Source organism: Phaseolus vulgaris, chromosome 4 (genome assembly GCF_000499845.2).
Source record: "Phaseolus vulgaris cultivar G19833 chromosome 4, P. vulgaris v2.0, whole genome shotgun sequence".
Lineage (NCBI taxonomy): Eukaryota > Viridiplantae > Streptophyta > Magnoliopsida > Fabales > Fabaceae > Phaseolus > Phaseolus vulgaris.
Window position 1 is genome coordinate 5663959 of NC_023756.2, and position 16587 is coordinate 5680545.

Consider the following 16587-nt stretch of genomic DNA (forward strand, 5'->3'; position numbering starts at 1 on the left):
AAAAATAGAAAAATATATAATAGTTAGAGTAAAACAGAAATGAGTATCACAAACATTATTCCATAAAAAAATTATTTTATCTAGAACTTGTTTAAATAAATAAATAAAATGAAAGAACAAATAAAAAAACACTAAAATTACAAATTGGAATTGAAATAAAGAATAAACAAAAAATGGTAAAATGATGAATATCTCTAATAAAGTAAGCATGAAACATAAGAAAATAGAAAGCAAGTAAGATAATTTTTAGTAACCTTTTCACTGAAAACCTGGCAAAGGTTGTCATTTAATTTCTCTGAACTTTACAAAACTTTGCACTACAAAATCATCTTCAACAAATAAGTATATATACATTTGAAAAGCAAAACAAAACAAAAAAAAAAGCCCTTTTCAGCTTTGAAGGCTTCTTCTATCATACAACATATAAAAATGGACTCAATGATCACATGTTCTTCAATTTCATATACTTTCTTTAGGAAGCTAGAAACCCAAATGAAAAAGAAAAGCAAAGTGAAAGCAAAAGAGCTAAAAATGACTATGAAAAACTCATCTGGGGCCTGAGAGTTCCATTGCTTGAACCAACAAAGAAGAGTCATCAGTGAGGTCAGAATACCTATCTGATGAAGAGAGTTCATGTGGTTTGTTGCATTTGGTGGTGTCAGCACTTTGAGAAGCTTCCCATTTCTCTGCAAGGCCATCACCTTCAAGCATTCGTACAACTTCAGACATTCGGGGCCTATGGCCAGGAAGATACTGTGTGCACAAGAGTGCCACTTGAACAATTTCCTCAAGCTCAATCCTGTCATAGTTGTTCATGAGATCCTTGTCCACAAGCAACTCAAGCTTCTTCTCTTGATGGATTTTCCTTACCTGGGTGAATATGTCATTGTCAATAATGTTTGTAAGGACTTGGTGTTTGTTTGATTGTTGTTTCAAAGGTATCAAATGTAGTTGTTCTGAATCTGATTAAAGGATTTTCAAGGAAAGAACATAATTTGCACAAATGTAGTAGGTTATTTAATGGATTTTCTTGGAAAAGAACATGTTGGTTACTTTTGACAATCGGTGATTGTGCTTCCAAACTCACATTGGACTAATAGTGTGATTGGACATGTGTTGTGAGCTCACGATTAGTGTGAGTTTGTGTCCTACGTTGAGTAGGAATGAGCAAGATGAACAAAATATATAAAAAGATGAACAAAATATATAAAAAGACTCACAAATTCATTGTCAAAGTTTTGGATTGAAAGTGGTGTCTTGATGGCTTATATGTAATAATCTTGGCTCATTCATGCCAAATCTCCTTGGCATTACCTCTTGCAAGAACCAACAGTAAGAACAAATGCTTATTTTAGCTTTTGGCAAAACTTGATTCTTAGTAAATTGCAACCAACTTTAATTTTGTAAATCAAGTTTGCAGATGTTCATCTAAGCACACAATTACCTTACCCCTTTAAAAACACAATCACAAGTACTCTCTTTGTGCCAACAAAGTGGGAAAAAGGAACTTAAATTAACAACAAAGGGAAACAAACTTACCCAATCAAGCATGGCTCCTTTTTGGTTGGCTGCTTTTCCAAATTCCAGTGCCCTCTGGCCTGTGATCAATTCAAGAAGCAGAATGCCAAATCCAAAGACGTCAGTCTTCTCAGAAGATTGCCCTGTGGAAAGATACTCTGGTGCTATATGCCCCACTGTGCCCCTCACTGCAGTTGTAACATGTGAATCTTGATGATCTAAAAGCTTTGCCAACCCAAAATCCCCTACCACTGCCTCACAATAGTCATCAAGCAATATATTTGCAGCCTTCACATCTCTGTGGATTATCTTTGGATCACACTGCTCATGAAGGTATAGCAGTCCCCTTGCTGCTCCTATGGCAATTTGCTTTCTTGTGCCCCAATCCAACACTGGCTTACCTGGAAATATCCATCATTGGTGCATGAATCAGGTACTCAAATTACTTAGTATACTAGTATACGCATGTATAGGAGAATAATAAGTTAAAATAAGCTAAAATGGATGATTTATAAGCTAAAAATAAGTTTTTGAAGACTTTAATATAGATAAACATATTTCTTTTTTTGTTTCTATTTTCTTCTTTTGCAAATGTTTTTGACTAAGTTTATCTATAATAACCTTTTTTACATGTTTGTTTTAGCTTAAGACTCTGTGTATAGATTTCTATAAAATCACTTATAAGAGAAAAAAAGTAGAAGGTAAAAAATGAATTTCACTTCTCATAGGTTAAAATTAACCAATGCAACTCAAATTTTTTAGAAGTCAGGTAAGAGAGTTTCTACTGGAGTTAAGCACACAAATTGATTTTAACTTGTAAGAGTAGCTCCATTCATTTTACTCTCTTATTTCCTTACCCTTATAAATACTTGATAAATTCAAATAAACCCAAGTCTGATGCAATAATCACATTTTATTCAAAAGCTTTATCAGAGACTGTAAAAAAAGTGATTATCTCTACAATTGAACTCACCCTTGAGCCTAGAAGCAACACTGCCATTGGACATGTAAGGATAAACCAAAAGCCTTTCTGTTGGTGTCATGCAAAATCCATACAGTTTGAGGAGGTTTCGGTGCACCGCCAAGCTGATCATTTCAACTTCAGTCTGAAATTGAATATCTCCTCCAGTGGCACTGCCATCTTTAAGCCTCTTGACTGCCACAAGAGTGCCATCTGGGAGAATTCCCTTGTAGACATTTCCAAAACCACCCTTGCCGAGAATGTTTTTGTTACTGAAGTTGTTAGTAGCAATCTGGAGTTCTCTTAATTGGAACCTCTTCAAGTTTCCAAGGTAGACTTCTTCATGATGCTGGTCTATAGTGATTCAGAATCAAGACACAAATTGGAGGAACCATTATAATTGGACCAAATATATTCAAAATCTAAGATATGTACAAGTATACAACCCTTATAGTACAATGAAGATGCATAATTGTAAGCTTCAACTAAAGGTTTTTTATGGGAAGTATACCTTTAACATCAAAGAATGACTGTTGTTTACGCTTGTGCCTCCTCCATAGAATAAATCCAAGACCAAAAACTATCAAGCAGAGGCATCCAAGACTCAGACCAAAGGCAAGGACCATTCTGTGAGCCTTTGTTCTACCAGATGGTAAAGCATCTATGAAAGCAAAGAGATATGTTATCCACATTAGTACAATTACTATAAAAAATTATCAAAATAGAAATGAGAGAAAGTGTTATTTGGCAAAATCATTCAATTTCAGAAATTCATGAGGCATTGTGAAGGGATCTTACTCTCAGAACTGTTCAAGTTCATTGACATGGGCATAAGTGTCATCCCATGGCAATTTTTTTCTTTTTCAGTGGTGCAGACTAAAGGGTTTCCTACAATACTGAAACAACCCAAGAGAATAAGAAGAATTTTGAAGTCAGTACAAAATTTTAATGTGTTTTGAAGAAATCATCAAAGAGAGACAAAGTTTTACCTGAACGATTTGGCCAAAATTTTAGGAATAGGGCCACTCAGATTATTGTAGGACAAGTCACTGAATAGAATCACAAACAAAAAGTCATCTTTGGAAATACAAACAACAGAATAAATGCATAAGAGAGAAAAAGAAAATGGTCACGAAGATTACAGGAAAGCAAGCTGCGCCATGTTAGCAAGTGACACTGGGCATTCTCCATCAAAACTGTTATTATTAAGCCTCCTGAAACCATTTTAATAACCATTTAGCTCAAGAAACCGGGTAGAACACACTGACAATATGGTATATTCTAAGGTTCAATCATAGCTCATAAATGCTTACAAGTACTGTAGGCTTCTCAGGTGACCCAGAGAGGGAGGAATCTCCCCATTGAAGAAGTTGTCAGAGAGATCAAGAGTTTGAAGCTTGGAAAGTTTTCCTATCTCTGAAGGGATTGGTCCAGTTATGTTGTTATTTTGTAGCACCCTGAAAAGTAGTCAAAAATACCTATCTTAGTGCTGATGAAAGTAATAAAAATAAGAAGCAACCATGTTGAGAGTTATAAACTTCATAGTGATTTCTGATTCTTACACAGTCTGAAGATATGTGAGGTTTCCTATGCTTGGAGATAGAATACCAGATAAATTTTGACTGGGAATGCCCCTACACAAAGCAGAACCAGGTTCATCAAACTGTTAAAAAACATTTTCCAATACAAGCTTGAAACTTGTTGCTGTGGAATGTTCAACATTTTATCCTTTGTTCTGAAACTATTCCAACTTGAAAATGTAGAAGAAGAAGATTGAAGAGAGACTCACAGGCTAATGACAAGATTCTCAGGGGAACACGTGACCATATTCCAGCTGCATGGATCAACTGCATCCCCGTCCCAATTATCTAGAATACCATGGGGATCCACAAGAAAAGCTTTTATGCCCATTAAAGCTTGCACTACATCAAGAGAGACACAAAAATCCTCAATGAACTGATTTGAAGACATAGTAGAATGCTAAACTTTTGCACAAATCTATGGAACTATAAAGGACAAAAGTTCAACTTTACCTTCAAAGTTTACTCCCTTTGGAGAAAGCAAAGCATTGGAAGAGCTCCAAAACCAGAAGAAAACCACTAAAGAAATAGCAGCTTCTCCTCCTCTTGGCTTTCCCATTCAATTGAAATATCCCAAGAACCAAATACAAGTACTGGAAACACCTGATGGTAGTAGTACTAAAGGATAAAGATAATGAGGCTATAGCAACAATTCTCAAATGAGTGAGTGTTGTTTCTTCCGCAGTGATTTTCAAAATAAGTGCAGAATCCCATTCACCAAAAATCTTGTGTCAGACCCAAGAAAATAAGACAGGCTTTTGATAATATAAAGGGAACTAGCATAGCATGCCTGTCATAGAGCCAGGTTCTGTAAACAAGATAATGTGTTGTTATGCCCTTAAAATTGAACCAATTGAAGGTAAAATTCAAATGACACATGGCAGGGAGAGAATATGGCAAGGACAGAATTGGCAATTCACTTGAGTCTTAATCATGCACTTGCCAAGGAAACAAAAGGAGCTTTAACAATTATTTATTCACTCCAAAGTAAAGCCAAAGAAGCACAATGGACAATGAGAGAGAGAACTATATTTTACTAGTATGAGTGAACATTATGCAGATTCACATCAAACCATGACATTTTTTTCCCCTTGTTTTGGTGTAAAAGGGTCAAAAAATCAAACCCCTTGCTTATTTTATTCACCAGTGACAGTATGCATTTGCCTAGATATGGGCACTTGCAGCTACAAGCTTTGTGGTGTGCTGAATTGCTCAGAAAACTTAACCTATGAGCTCATTAGCTTATGTATTAGATGGTAATATGTGCTTTGGTGCTATGAAGAATCCAACATTCTCTGGGTTTGGCCATTCAGTAAAGTTCCAAAACCCCAAAATTTATAAATCAAAAGTATTGAGAATGTGAGAATCTCGAGGAAGTGGAGTTTATAGGGGACTCGAAATTGATGATGGATTTGGCCACCCACTCTACCATGATCCCCCATCAATATCTCTTTGTTGGCTTTCTATTATGTTACTTTTATTATATGTGTATAACAAAACAATAAACATAATAACATGATTTTTTACATGTTTAGAGAGTTTAATAATTAAGTATAGTTTAACATGATTAAAAGATTTCAGATTACCCTAAAATTTGAGAAGAACAAGAGTTTTAGTCTATGTCCTCAGAAAAAGAGCCATTCTCTTAGATTTGTTCAAAACTGGTAATTTTTGTACAGTAAAAGCTGCCACTCCTCTCTCTCCTTTGAAAGAACCACACATATTTTTCCATTAATCATGTTCTTTTCTTTTTGATATCAAATCAAGTCCACTCCATGCTCTTCCAAGAAGCATGCTCAATTATAGTGGGACAAACTTCCTTTGCTTTTTCTTCTTGCACCAAGAAAAACAAATCTCCAAACTGTAACTTACCTACAACATTTTAGTATTATATGTTACCACCATCTTCAAATATTTTGACAAAATAAGTTTTTTCTTCTTATATTATTTATTTCTATTTTATGTAAGATTTGTAATTCATATTTGAATCCATATAAAACCAATATCCTTAAATTCAATTGAGGTATAAATTATACTAATAACTCTAACACATTTAAACAGTTCATTTGTTTGATTATGATTTACCCTATTCTAATTATTTTTACTAAGATGAAAACATATTCATTGTGTCTATGTTTTAATTTTTAATTAAAAAATGGTTGTGTTTTTTGTTATTTTTAAATTTTAAGATAATTTAGTTATATTTTATCAACTATGTTTTACTTTTCATCTAATTTTAACTATTTTTTATCTAATGTATTTATAGGAAAATTGAAATGAAGAATTTAAAATAGAAAATCTATTATGTTTCCTGATTCTACATAAAAATCTAAAATCTATAATATATATATATATATATATATATATATATATATATATAAAGAAACTTATGGAAATAGTTGTATTAATGAATGATTTATACAAACAAAATTTAGTTGGTACCATATTTAAATTTGGAACTATTTAAAAGGTTTAAATTTTATTTTCTTTAGACTAATGTTTTCATATTGATGTCTTATGGTATTATGTTACTTAGAAGTTATAAAAGAATATTATGTATTAATTATGATGGTTAACTTTTAAGCGCATGTGTTGGTTAAAATTTGAAGAATTAAAAGGTATTTTTATTTTAAAAATAACTATTTTTTTCCTTCACTGGATGCATTAAAATTCATTATTGTATATTAATTTTACAAAAAGACTTGCCAAATTTTAATCCAAACCTATTTTTTGTTGTGTTTCAAAATTTAAACCCATTAATGAATTATAAAAAAAGTCTAACTATAAATAAAATAAAATCATCAAAATAAACTTACTGTTTTTAGATAAGAACCTATATTGTTTACTTTTACCCAATTTGTAAGTCCAAGTACATATTTATCATTTATCAAATGGAAATTGTACTATAACAATTACAAAAAAATGGAAATTGTACACATTTATATAATGACATGTTATGTCTATTTTGCTACAATAATTTATTATAAAATATTTAATTATCAATTTCAACAATACTCTCACGTCTAAATGATTGATGTACAATTTTCAGAAACGAGAAGAGAACAAAAAAAGGAGTATTGAGGTTGCTTCAATTTCTTTTCATCTTAATTTTTAAATAATACTTTTAAAATTATCGTGAACCTCAATTTTATCTTTCAATTTTTTTTTTAAAATATTTTAATTACTCAAATTTTAAAATACAATTTTGTAATTCAAAGTTTGCAGACAAAATATTTATAACTTTTAAATATTAAATTGAGTAAGGTTTAATTTTTTTCAAAAAAATATTTATTTATCTTATTCAACTCCATCTCATTAATAAAACATTAAATCTAGTTTCTATTTTTTTTTTAAAAAAACACAATAACACAATCATTTTAATGGTTTAATTTACAAATAATATAATTAATGCTTAATATATAACAATAACTGACATTATAAAAATTTAATTTTTTAAAATTTAATTAATAACTGTATTAATTAAATTAAATATTATTTTAAAAACTAAAAAATATTAGTATTTAAAGTAATTTATATTATTAATAAAAAATATAATTTAGTTTCTAAATTATAATTAATTAGATAGTTATTTAAAAACTCTTTATTAATAATAAAAATTAGTTTAATTACTAATAATTTTTTTAATTTTAAAATAATATCTAATTTAATATATAATAATTAATTATTTTTTCTCTAAAATTAATTTTGATTTTATATTTTTTTATTAACATAGGAAATTTCAATATAAGAGTTCTATTATTACATGTTTAAAGTACTCAATTAAACCAAATGTACAAATAGTTGGATAAAAAGTAATTGAGTCATTGAGAAACTAAAATGATATTATTTTAGAAAGTAAAATACTTTTAAAAAAATTGAAAAGTTATATTATCATAGTTAATATAATAAGCATTTAGAAGATGGGTGAAGATGTGTTCTAAATCACGATTCATATGAAAACAATGATTTTTTCCTACAACACTAATAATGGTGTTGCTATGAATGGGTCACACCGTCAAAGGAACATTTGCTTAGGACAATAATTAAACTACGTTGTTTTGAAGATAGACAAACCCCACATGTACTCCACTCACATACCCCTTCTCGTACAACCCTTTTTCACATCATTAATTACAACCAATTTTCTATAGTAAATGCATATTCATGGATAAGGGTGAATTTTGCATTTTAACACTTTTTTTTTATCACACAAATTTTACTATTATGTACTATAAAAATCTAGACAAATCTTATCATGTAAAGTGGGTTGTAGCTTGAGATATTTACTTTTTTAGGTGATTTTTGTTGTCTCTCATGTTAAATGCATATTCTTTTAATCTTTGAATAGTTTATTAATATTAATATTATATTAGAAGATGAATAATGTGAGTTTTTTTTTGTATGTTGGAATGATACTCAAATGCATGAGAGTCTTCTTACAATTGACATGTATAACCTAGTCTTATGGTTTAGATAATGTGTAATGTAAACTCTTCTAGATTTAATATTTTAATTTTAGATTCATTATATATATTAGTTCATATTTTTTTATTGTTTCTTTTGTTTTTAAAAACCATTTTAAGATATTAAAAAGAGGATAAATGATATGACATTCTTTTAATTAAAATAATAAATTATTTTTATAGTATCAATTTTTTTATATCAAGTTTATTATTACATTGTTATCTTTATTGTTTTTAAGATATTGTCTCTTTTATCTATAATTGAAATCTTACAATTTTATCTTTAAATGGCACTTAAAAAATAAAGAGAATGGTAAGTAATATAAGATTTTTGTGTGGAATAAAACATAATTTCCATTCATTATCTTTCTAATATTAATGTTCCTGTTATAAGTTTCATATTGTACTATCATGTGTATCACTTACTTTAGATCTTGTGTGACCATTGAATTTTGTGCTTAAAAGATTAATTTGTTAATTTAGGGAAGCTACATGACACTATTTTGACATAGACTTTTATTGAGATGTTTTGAACTCTATCTCATTGGATTATTAGGCTCACCATTTTCAAATTTTTTTTCTCATGGTGGACTTAACAAATTGTTTTTAAAAGTTATCTCAATGGATTATAAGTGATATGATCTAAAGACAAGGTCTTCAAATAAAAGTAAATATAAGGATAAATATAAGGGAAACATGCTCTTTATTTTAATCAATTACTTAAACTAGTTAAATCATATAATTTGTTTTTCATCTTTTCTGAATTGATTATTCATATTGTTAATCAATTATTCTTAGAGACTAGCTAACTCAATTATTTGTTATGTATTTTAATCCATTATAAAAACTAATAATTGATTATCTTGTTTTGAAAATATATAGAACAAATTAATCAATTATATAAAACTTTAATCAATTAAAATGAAATTAAAACATTTTCAACATAAGTTAACCTTTCAAAATAAGTTTTATGGTTAAGGTTAGCTTATGTACTAAACTGAACTTCTTGTGATCTACCTTGTGTGCAAGAATCACAAACATATGTAATGAAAATTACATTTTCAACATCATATTCTTCAAACATTATCATCAAAATTAGTTTCTCTAAGACTTGACTTTATTCTTAATTCTAGCATCCTTCCATGTAAAAATACAACTTGAAAAGCATTTTGAGCTATTTAGTTAGAGTATTTCTTAGTTGAGTTTTCCTAAGTGACATCTCATTCTCTTGCCTACTCGGAGCATTAAAGAGGAGTGCCAAGAGACCCCAAAGCTCTTTTATACTTGTTAAAACTCTTTCAGGAATTTAAAGTTAAAATCATATGCATGTGGACTCTTAAAACCTTCACATTCCTATATAGGTTCTTTGATTGCCTCCTCTTTGAATTTTGAGATAAGAAACGCATCATCCAGTTCATAATTTTTCCAAACCAAACCAAGGCTAAATTAAGCTTCTTAATTCTCTCTTGGAATCTAACACTAGAGAATTTGTGTATTTCCTCTTTTATTTTGTTTAGTTCATTCACACAAACACCATTAATATGTATCCTTCTTAAATTAGTTTTCCTTCTTTTCCAATTGGTTACCTCATGAAAAAATTTAGTAACTTTGCCTCCATTTCTTGACAATTTAATCCTTGGCTTTTGATTATGAATTATTCATTATAATTTGTTAATTTTCGTAATTATTGTTAAGAGTTCTTTCTTCATTCTTCCTCCTCAATCAGACTAATATCATCATCCTTGTTTCCTAGTTCATTCATCCTTTATTTCATTTTCCTTATATTTTTTTATATATGTTCCTAAAGCTTATTCATTCAATCCAACATTTTCAGCCCTTCTTCTAAGACATACTCCATAACTATCATTTCTTGTCATACTTATGTTAATTAAATATTTGTATTTTATATTTTTCATCCAAGAGTCCATTACTCTAAACGATTTTGGTCCCTGGTCATTTATCATATTTTTCATTAATATGGACTAGTGATCTTAGAAATGTTAGTGCATGTTATATACCCCCTCAACTCCTTTAAACATTATGTTATCACTTAGTACTCTATTATGCCATATTTATAATATATGCTACATGGTTTAGGGTTGACAATTATGTTTTGGAAGTTGTTAGGTAGGGAACTAAGGTATAGTGGCATAGATAATTGATGTAACTCTCTACAACATACAATCTGGTTCAATGGCTTAGTTCTTTATAAATAGTATATGTGATCTTTCTTTGTTAATTTGTGATGCTATTAAGTTATATGAATATCATATTCATATCTATATGACTGAGGAAGGTATTTGCGTTGTGTTTTGTAGGAAAGAAGCATTGGAGGTAGGAAAGAAGAATTGGAGAGAGGAAAGTCTTGGTAGTTTTCTCTCTTAGCAAGCAATGCAGGTTGAACTCACTACACTAAAACAAGTTTAATTGCAAATTGGTGTCTTCTGCATTGAATGCAAAGAAGAATCACATACTAACATTGTGACATCAAATATGACATCTAATCTAGACAATGGAAAAAATGTTTCGTATGGGTCTTAATCCTAATGCTAGGTAACACTTACCTGATCTATTGGTTCGATCTTTCTCTTGGAATTGGTGCTTTTGATCTTTGCACCTGGTTGGAAAAAAATTCTGCTTTTATGTTTGTAGGTGGAAAACAATTACTTCAAATGACAACACAATGCTTTAAAAAAATTCTCTGATTTAAATTGTAGTAAAGGCAGTACATGCCATGAAAAGAGATAAACCGTAAAAGCATCACAAGCACTCGAAAGATAAAGTATAAGGCCAGAAAATCAACATTTTGAAAGCAACAAGTTCTTCATCACAATAGATATCTTATCAACACTAAACAAGGTTGTTAAGTACAAGAAACAGGAGGAAGTGGATCTATATATGCTTGGGAGAACTAATGATAAAGAGAGATACCAAATTAGTAGGAACCTTATCTTTCATGTAGGCCTATTGAACACAATGCAAAACTATTGGCGAAGCAAGATGAATTGTTCTTGTTAGAAAAACCACAAGCCAATATTGTGAGTTGGAAGAGAACAATTGACCGACATAATGTGAAATTGCAGTATCATAGTGTTTTAGATAGGTTTTTGAAATTTCTTTTTGTAATAGGTTCTTTGCAAATGTTTTGGGTGTTTTTCTTTCTTAGGTAGTTAGAATTCTTTTGAGTATTCTCATATGATGGAATGCTTATTTCTTGTGACATGTTAGGACTAAACTTTTTTTATATATATATATAGGTTGGTCCATCCCTTAAATGATTCATTTTTATTCATTAATTCTTTGTCGGAAAAAATAATATGTAACATAGTTTTTCTTAATAATAATGTGAATTAATTGGCTAGATCAAAGTAGAACTCAACTAGATTTTTTTTATACATGATTACTTTCAAACAAAATTTGTAGCATTGTTTAAAAACAATACTTTTAATCAAAGTTAATTTGAGTTTAATGCCATTTTTTCATAAACTAGAATACAATTGTTGTGGTTATGTCATTTGACCATTTCTAACTAGGTACAACTTACCATCATTTTGTTTGATCATTTTAAAATATTTAAAAAGTAATATCAGTTTTTTATAAAACAAGTTGGGCATCACTCTGAAACTTGACATCTCAGTTAGACTCACACTTTAAGTATTAACAATCATTTGTCACACCACATGAAAAAAGTATTATTAAAAAAAGAAAAAAGAAATAAAGAAAGGAAACACAAACAAATATGGGGGATTAAGCCAAAACTCATATATAAAAAAACCTAATAAAAGTGATACTTAGGTAATCTATACCTATTAATAAAGAATTCTAAAAATAGACTAGATGGGAGCCTATTATATCAATGAAATTGTTCTCTATGAATAAACCCTAAGTTAGCAAGCTTGTCAGCACATGCATTGCCTTCACGGGAAATGTGAGAAATCCTAAACCTGATTTTCCCATAGTAATCAAGGCAAGTGTTCCACCTATTATGAAGCAATAAACATTAGTCCTAGAAGTAAATGCAACACAAACCAAGGTAGAATCACATTCAAGCCATAAACTAGAAAGACACATCTTTTTAGCTTCTTCAATGACATGTATAACTCTATAAAACTCAGCAACCAAAGTAATTTGAATATAAATGAAAACAGAGAAACCACCAATGAAATTCTCCATACTCCCACAAAAAATACCACCACAGGCAACAAAACCAGGAGAATCCCTAGCAACACCCATCAATATTAATTTTAACTCAACTCGGTGAAGAAAATTTCCATCTTAGAGAAAAAGGATGAAGAATTTTGTCCACAAAAAACTTTAAGGACATTTTATCAATTTATTTCATGGTAATTTTACAATTTATAAGAGTGAATATATTTCATAATAATTTTTACGTGAATATGTGCTCAACTCATTTCTGTCTTTTAGTCATTGTCATTTCGTCACCTTTTATTATTCTATTTTTCCTTTCTTTCTCATTACAACTTTTTGTGTTATTTAATTGACATGATATATTAGTATTTATTTAAATTTTATATATTTCTTTTCATAAAACTGTACTTGTTTATGTGCCACTAAGATGGTGTTAAGAAATTAAAAAACATGTGTTATTAGTATTACTTGTATAAGGGAGTTGCATGATAACACATGAGCATAGAAAATTGAACTTCTTTTTAATAGACCCAACCTATTTTCCTATGCAAACTAAGTATATATAGTGACTATAGTCAGCTTTCACAGGTTTATTAGTAGATATTGTAAATTCTAAATGTATTATTTTTTTTAATGTATACTAATAAGTATATAGGTTATGCTTTATGCAGAGTTAAATTAGATTTTTTATCTTTATAAAATTAGTTTCTATTAATCTTGTGATTAGTGAAAAAACTATTAAATAGAGACTAATTTTAAAGATACAAAATAGTTAGTCATTATATTAACTAAGTAAAATACTATTTTAAATACTAAAAAAATTATTAATATCTAAAATAGTTTATATTATTAATAAATAATTTTTAAATTGATATTTCTTAACTATTAAGTAATTAGATTATAAAATTTGTAACTAATTAGATACTTATTTAAAAATTATTTATTAATAATATAAAATACTAAAAATATTTTTAGTATAATATAGTGACTACTTAATTTTAATCTTTAAAATTAATTTTTATTTTTAATGTATAATATTAATTATTGTGAAGGGGTTTTCTACCCTGTCATATGTTGATAATAATTTTTTTATGACCTTCATTCTTCTAAAAGTGTTTATGTTGTTTTGAGGGGTCGTGTTTAAATGATTTGATTTTTTTATAAAAGATGAGTGATATGTTCGGTGTTAGACATATTTTTGTGTTATATTTTAAGGGACAAATAAAATTTAGTACATGATTAATCTATGGCTTGATTATTTTAGGTTCCTATTTAACGAAATCTCTACCCATTATATTTAGTTTAGTTTTTCTTTAAGAAAAAAAAGGTTGCCATCTTTTTCATATATATATATATATATATATATATATATCATTATTACACATATTTGTAAACATCATCCTCCACCCATTTGTAGGAGTTCTATAACCATTCACCTTGCTACCTTGTCATCACTTGCATTATATATTGTTTAGAATTTGGTCTACACGTTAATCTTGTAAATTTTAGATATACATTTGTTCATAAGTTAATATATATCTATCACAAAAAAAAATTAATTTATCTACGAAAAATTGCATAGATAATAATAAAATTTGTTGATAAATCAACATTATTTATGGATTATCAATGAAACAAAATTCGTATTTAATATGAACATAAGTAATTTATCTACTATTTTTTTTAATTATTACACCAGTTAATTTTTTATTTATTTTATAATTATTATTATATTTATTAATATGATTATCAATATTAATATAATTAATAATATAAATATTATTTATATTATTTATATATTTAATATTATTTAAATTAATAATATTATTAAATGTTACTAATATTATTAAATATTATAAATATTACTATTATTATTAAATATTACTATATTAATCTTATTAAATATTATTAATTCGTATATAAAAGTTTGTTGATAATACTAATTTTTTTTTAGTGATGAGATTATTGATTATTAGAATTATAGAGATAAGTTGAGTTTTATTTTTCACAACAACTTATTTTTTTTTTGTATGTTAATATTAGAGAATTAAACATCTCTCCATTTTCTTAAATAACCTAGCTGTATATAGTATTCCTAAGTATTGACTTAGTTCATGTTTAAAAGAAAATTAAATCCGAATTAATAAATTTTCATTACTTTAAAGTTTTCAGATATGTTTGCACATTGCAAACGAAACTTATTCAGTAGATAATAATAGGTTGATTTTCTTAGAACAAATTGAATTCTTTAAATATAGTTTTTTCTTTAAAATTTATGATAATATCATATTAAACTTTGAGATATCAGTTACATTAATATCTTAAAATTGACAAATCTATTAAAAGAAAAATATAAATATAAAAACATGAAGGGATCATAACAAACCCATAGAAAAACATATAAAACAAACTTCAAGTAAAGAATTAGAACAACAAAAACAAGGAGAACTGAAACCTGTTATAAGAAAAGTTTAAACTAATATCAGATAAAATTATATTAGTAATTTAAAGTTATTATGAGTTTAGTTTGAATTTATAAATTAAATAAACTAAATTTGAATGATAACAAATAATATAGAGTGATAAAAAAGACACAGAAAGTAAGAAGGAATCTGATGAGATAACAGGTAGATGATAATGTCCCTTCCTTGCACCAACTCGACCACAAGTAAAGGACCATAACCTTTGATGAACTTCGAAGTTAAAACCCTCTTCTGTCTTTTTTTTCTGTGTCTTTTCTTTTCTTTGGCTACATAGGTCACTTTATGGTGAGTGATGGAAACCACACAAGACAAGTATTCAGAAGCTGCCACGTGTGAGAGTGTTATTGAACTTTACACGTGGCCTTCTTTCATTGGATACAGATAGCTTAAAACTAAGTTGCTAGGTCATTGTACCCAGTTATTAGAAGTAGTATCAACATCAGAAGGAGGGAGAGAGAGAGAGTGGAGCATGCCCCATGCGTAGGTTGCTATGTTTATTATCAACGTGTGGGACTGAACAAGGAATGTGCTTGTTGTATGAAAATTACCTTATGAACAATCCATATCTCACTTTCTTTTTCAAAAGCTAGCTAAGTAGGAGAATGAATTTTGGTTAAGGTGTATTTATTCATCATAGGAATTTTTAAATGAGAAAAAATAATCAATATTCTTATATGTTGAATAAAGTAAATTTATAGACTTTTAGTAAGAGGGTGACATACTTTAGGTTAGTGACTGACTAGAAAATTATTCTTTTTTTTTAGTCATGTTTTTTTTTTCTTTTTAGTGTTTAAGTTATTTGGCTTTCAGTTGGGAGTGTAACTATAAAAGGTTTTTTTGACACTCGAGTGAGTATTCAATATTTGAGTGTTATTAATGTTGTAATAAAGACGTATCTTTGTTATGTCTAATATACTTATTTATGTCGTTAATAATGAACTATATAATTGATGAAGTGTATTTAATATGTATAATTATAAAAATAAAATTATCTAATTTGTCGTGTATGCTTGAGATTTTTGCACTGGCTGGTCGGGTAGTCTGTATTCTGGATCGTCCGACTTCGACCAGTACTAGACTCTTTTCATAATTTTTTAAATTTATATGTAAATTAATTTTAATTTATAGATATTTTTTATATTTTATTTTTTAAAAATGTTTATGAAAAAAACTTAAACATTTATGGTTTTTTTTAATATATATATATATATATATAAAACTAGTTATATAACAAATAATATCAAACTATTCTTTTGTAAACTAGTTAAAGTAAGAATATTTAAGTTAAATATTTTCTTTGAAGAGATGTGATGCATGTAATAATTCATCAAACAACTTATAAATCATTATTTGTGTGCATCCCTTTTATTATATAATATATAATAACACTTAATATATTTTTAGTCCATGTAAAACTAATGAGTTTTTATTTC

General features: G+C 28.1%; 1 protein-coding gene across 1 annotated transcript; it reads right to left on the reverse strand.

Annotated features, from left to right (window-relative positions):
- Positions 1–255: 255 nt before the first annotated feature.
- On the reverse strand, positions 256–5370 carry LOC137837066 (protein NSP-INTERACTING KINASE 1-like). Its single transcript, XM_068645922.1, has 11 exons — positions 4513–5370; positions 4269–4401; positions 4042–4113; positions 3793–3936; positions 3622–3693; positions 3469–3528; positions 3278–3375; positions 2991–3140; positions 2492–2833; positions 1540–1919; positions 256–870 (listed from the first exon to the last, which is right to left on the reverse strand). Exons 1-11 carry the CDS (start codon positions 4616–4618, stop codon positions 547–549), a joined length of 1881 nt encoding a protein of 626 aa, XP_068502023.1. The 5' UTR covers positions 4619–5370; the 3' UTR covers positions 256–546.
- Positions 5371–16587: the final 11217 nt, after the last annotated feature.

Coding starts and splice junctions, on each gene's coding strand:
- LOC137837066 (XM_068645922.1), bottom strand. CDS start 4,618: ATGGGAAAGCCAAGAGGAGGAGAAGCTGCTATTTCTTTAGTGGTTTTC. Junction 4,114..4,268: donor GAGAATCTTGTCATTAGCCT/GTGAGTCTCTCT, acceptor TGCTTTGTGTAG/GGGCATTCCCAGTCAAAATT. Junction 871..1,539: donor AAGGAGCCATGCTTGATTGG/GTAAGTTTGTTT, acceptor ATATTCACCCAG/GTAAGGAAAATCCATCAAGA.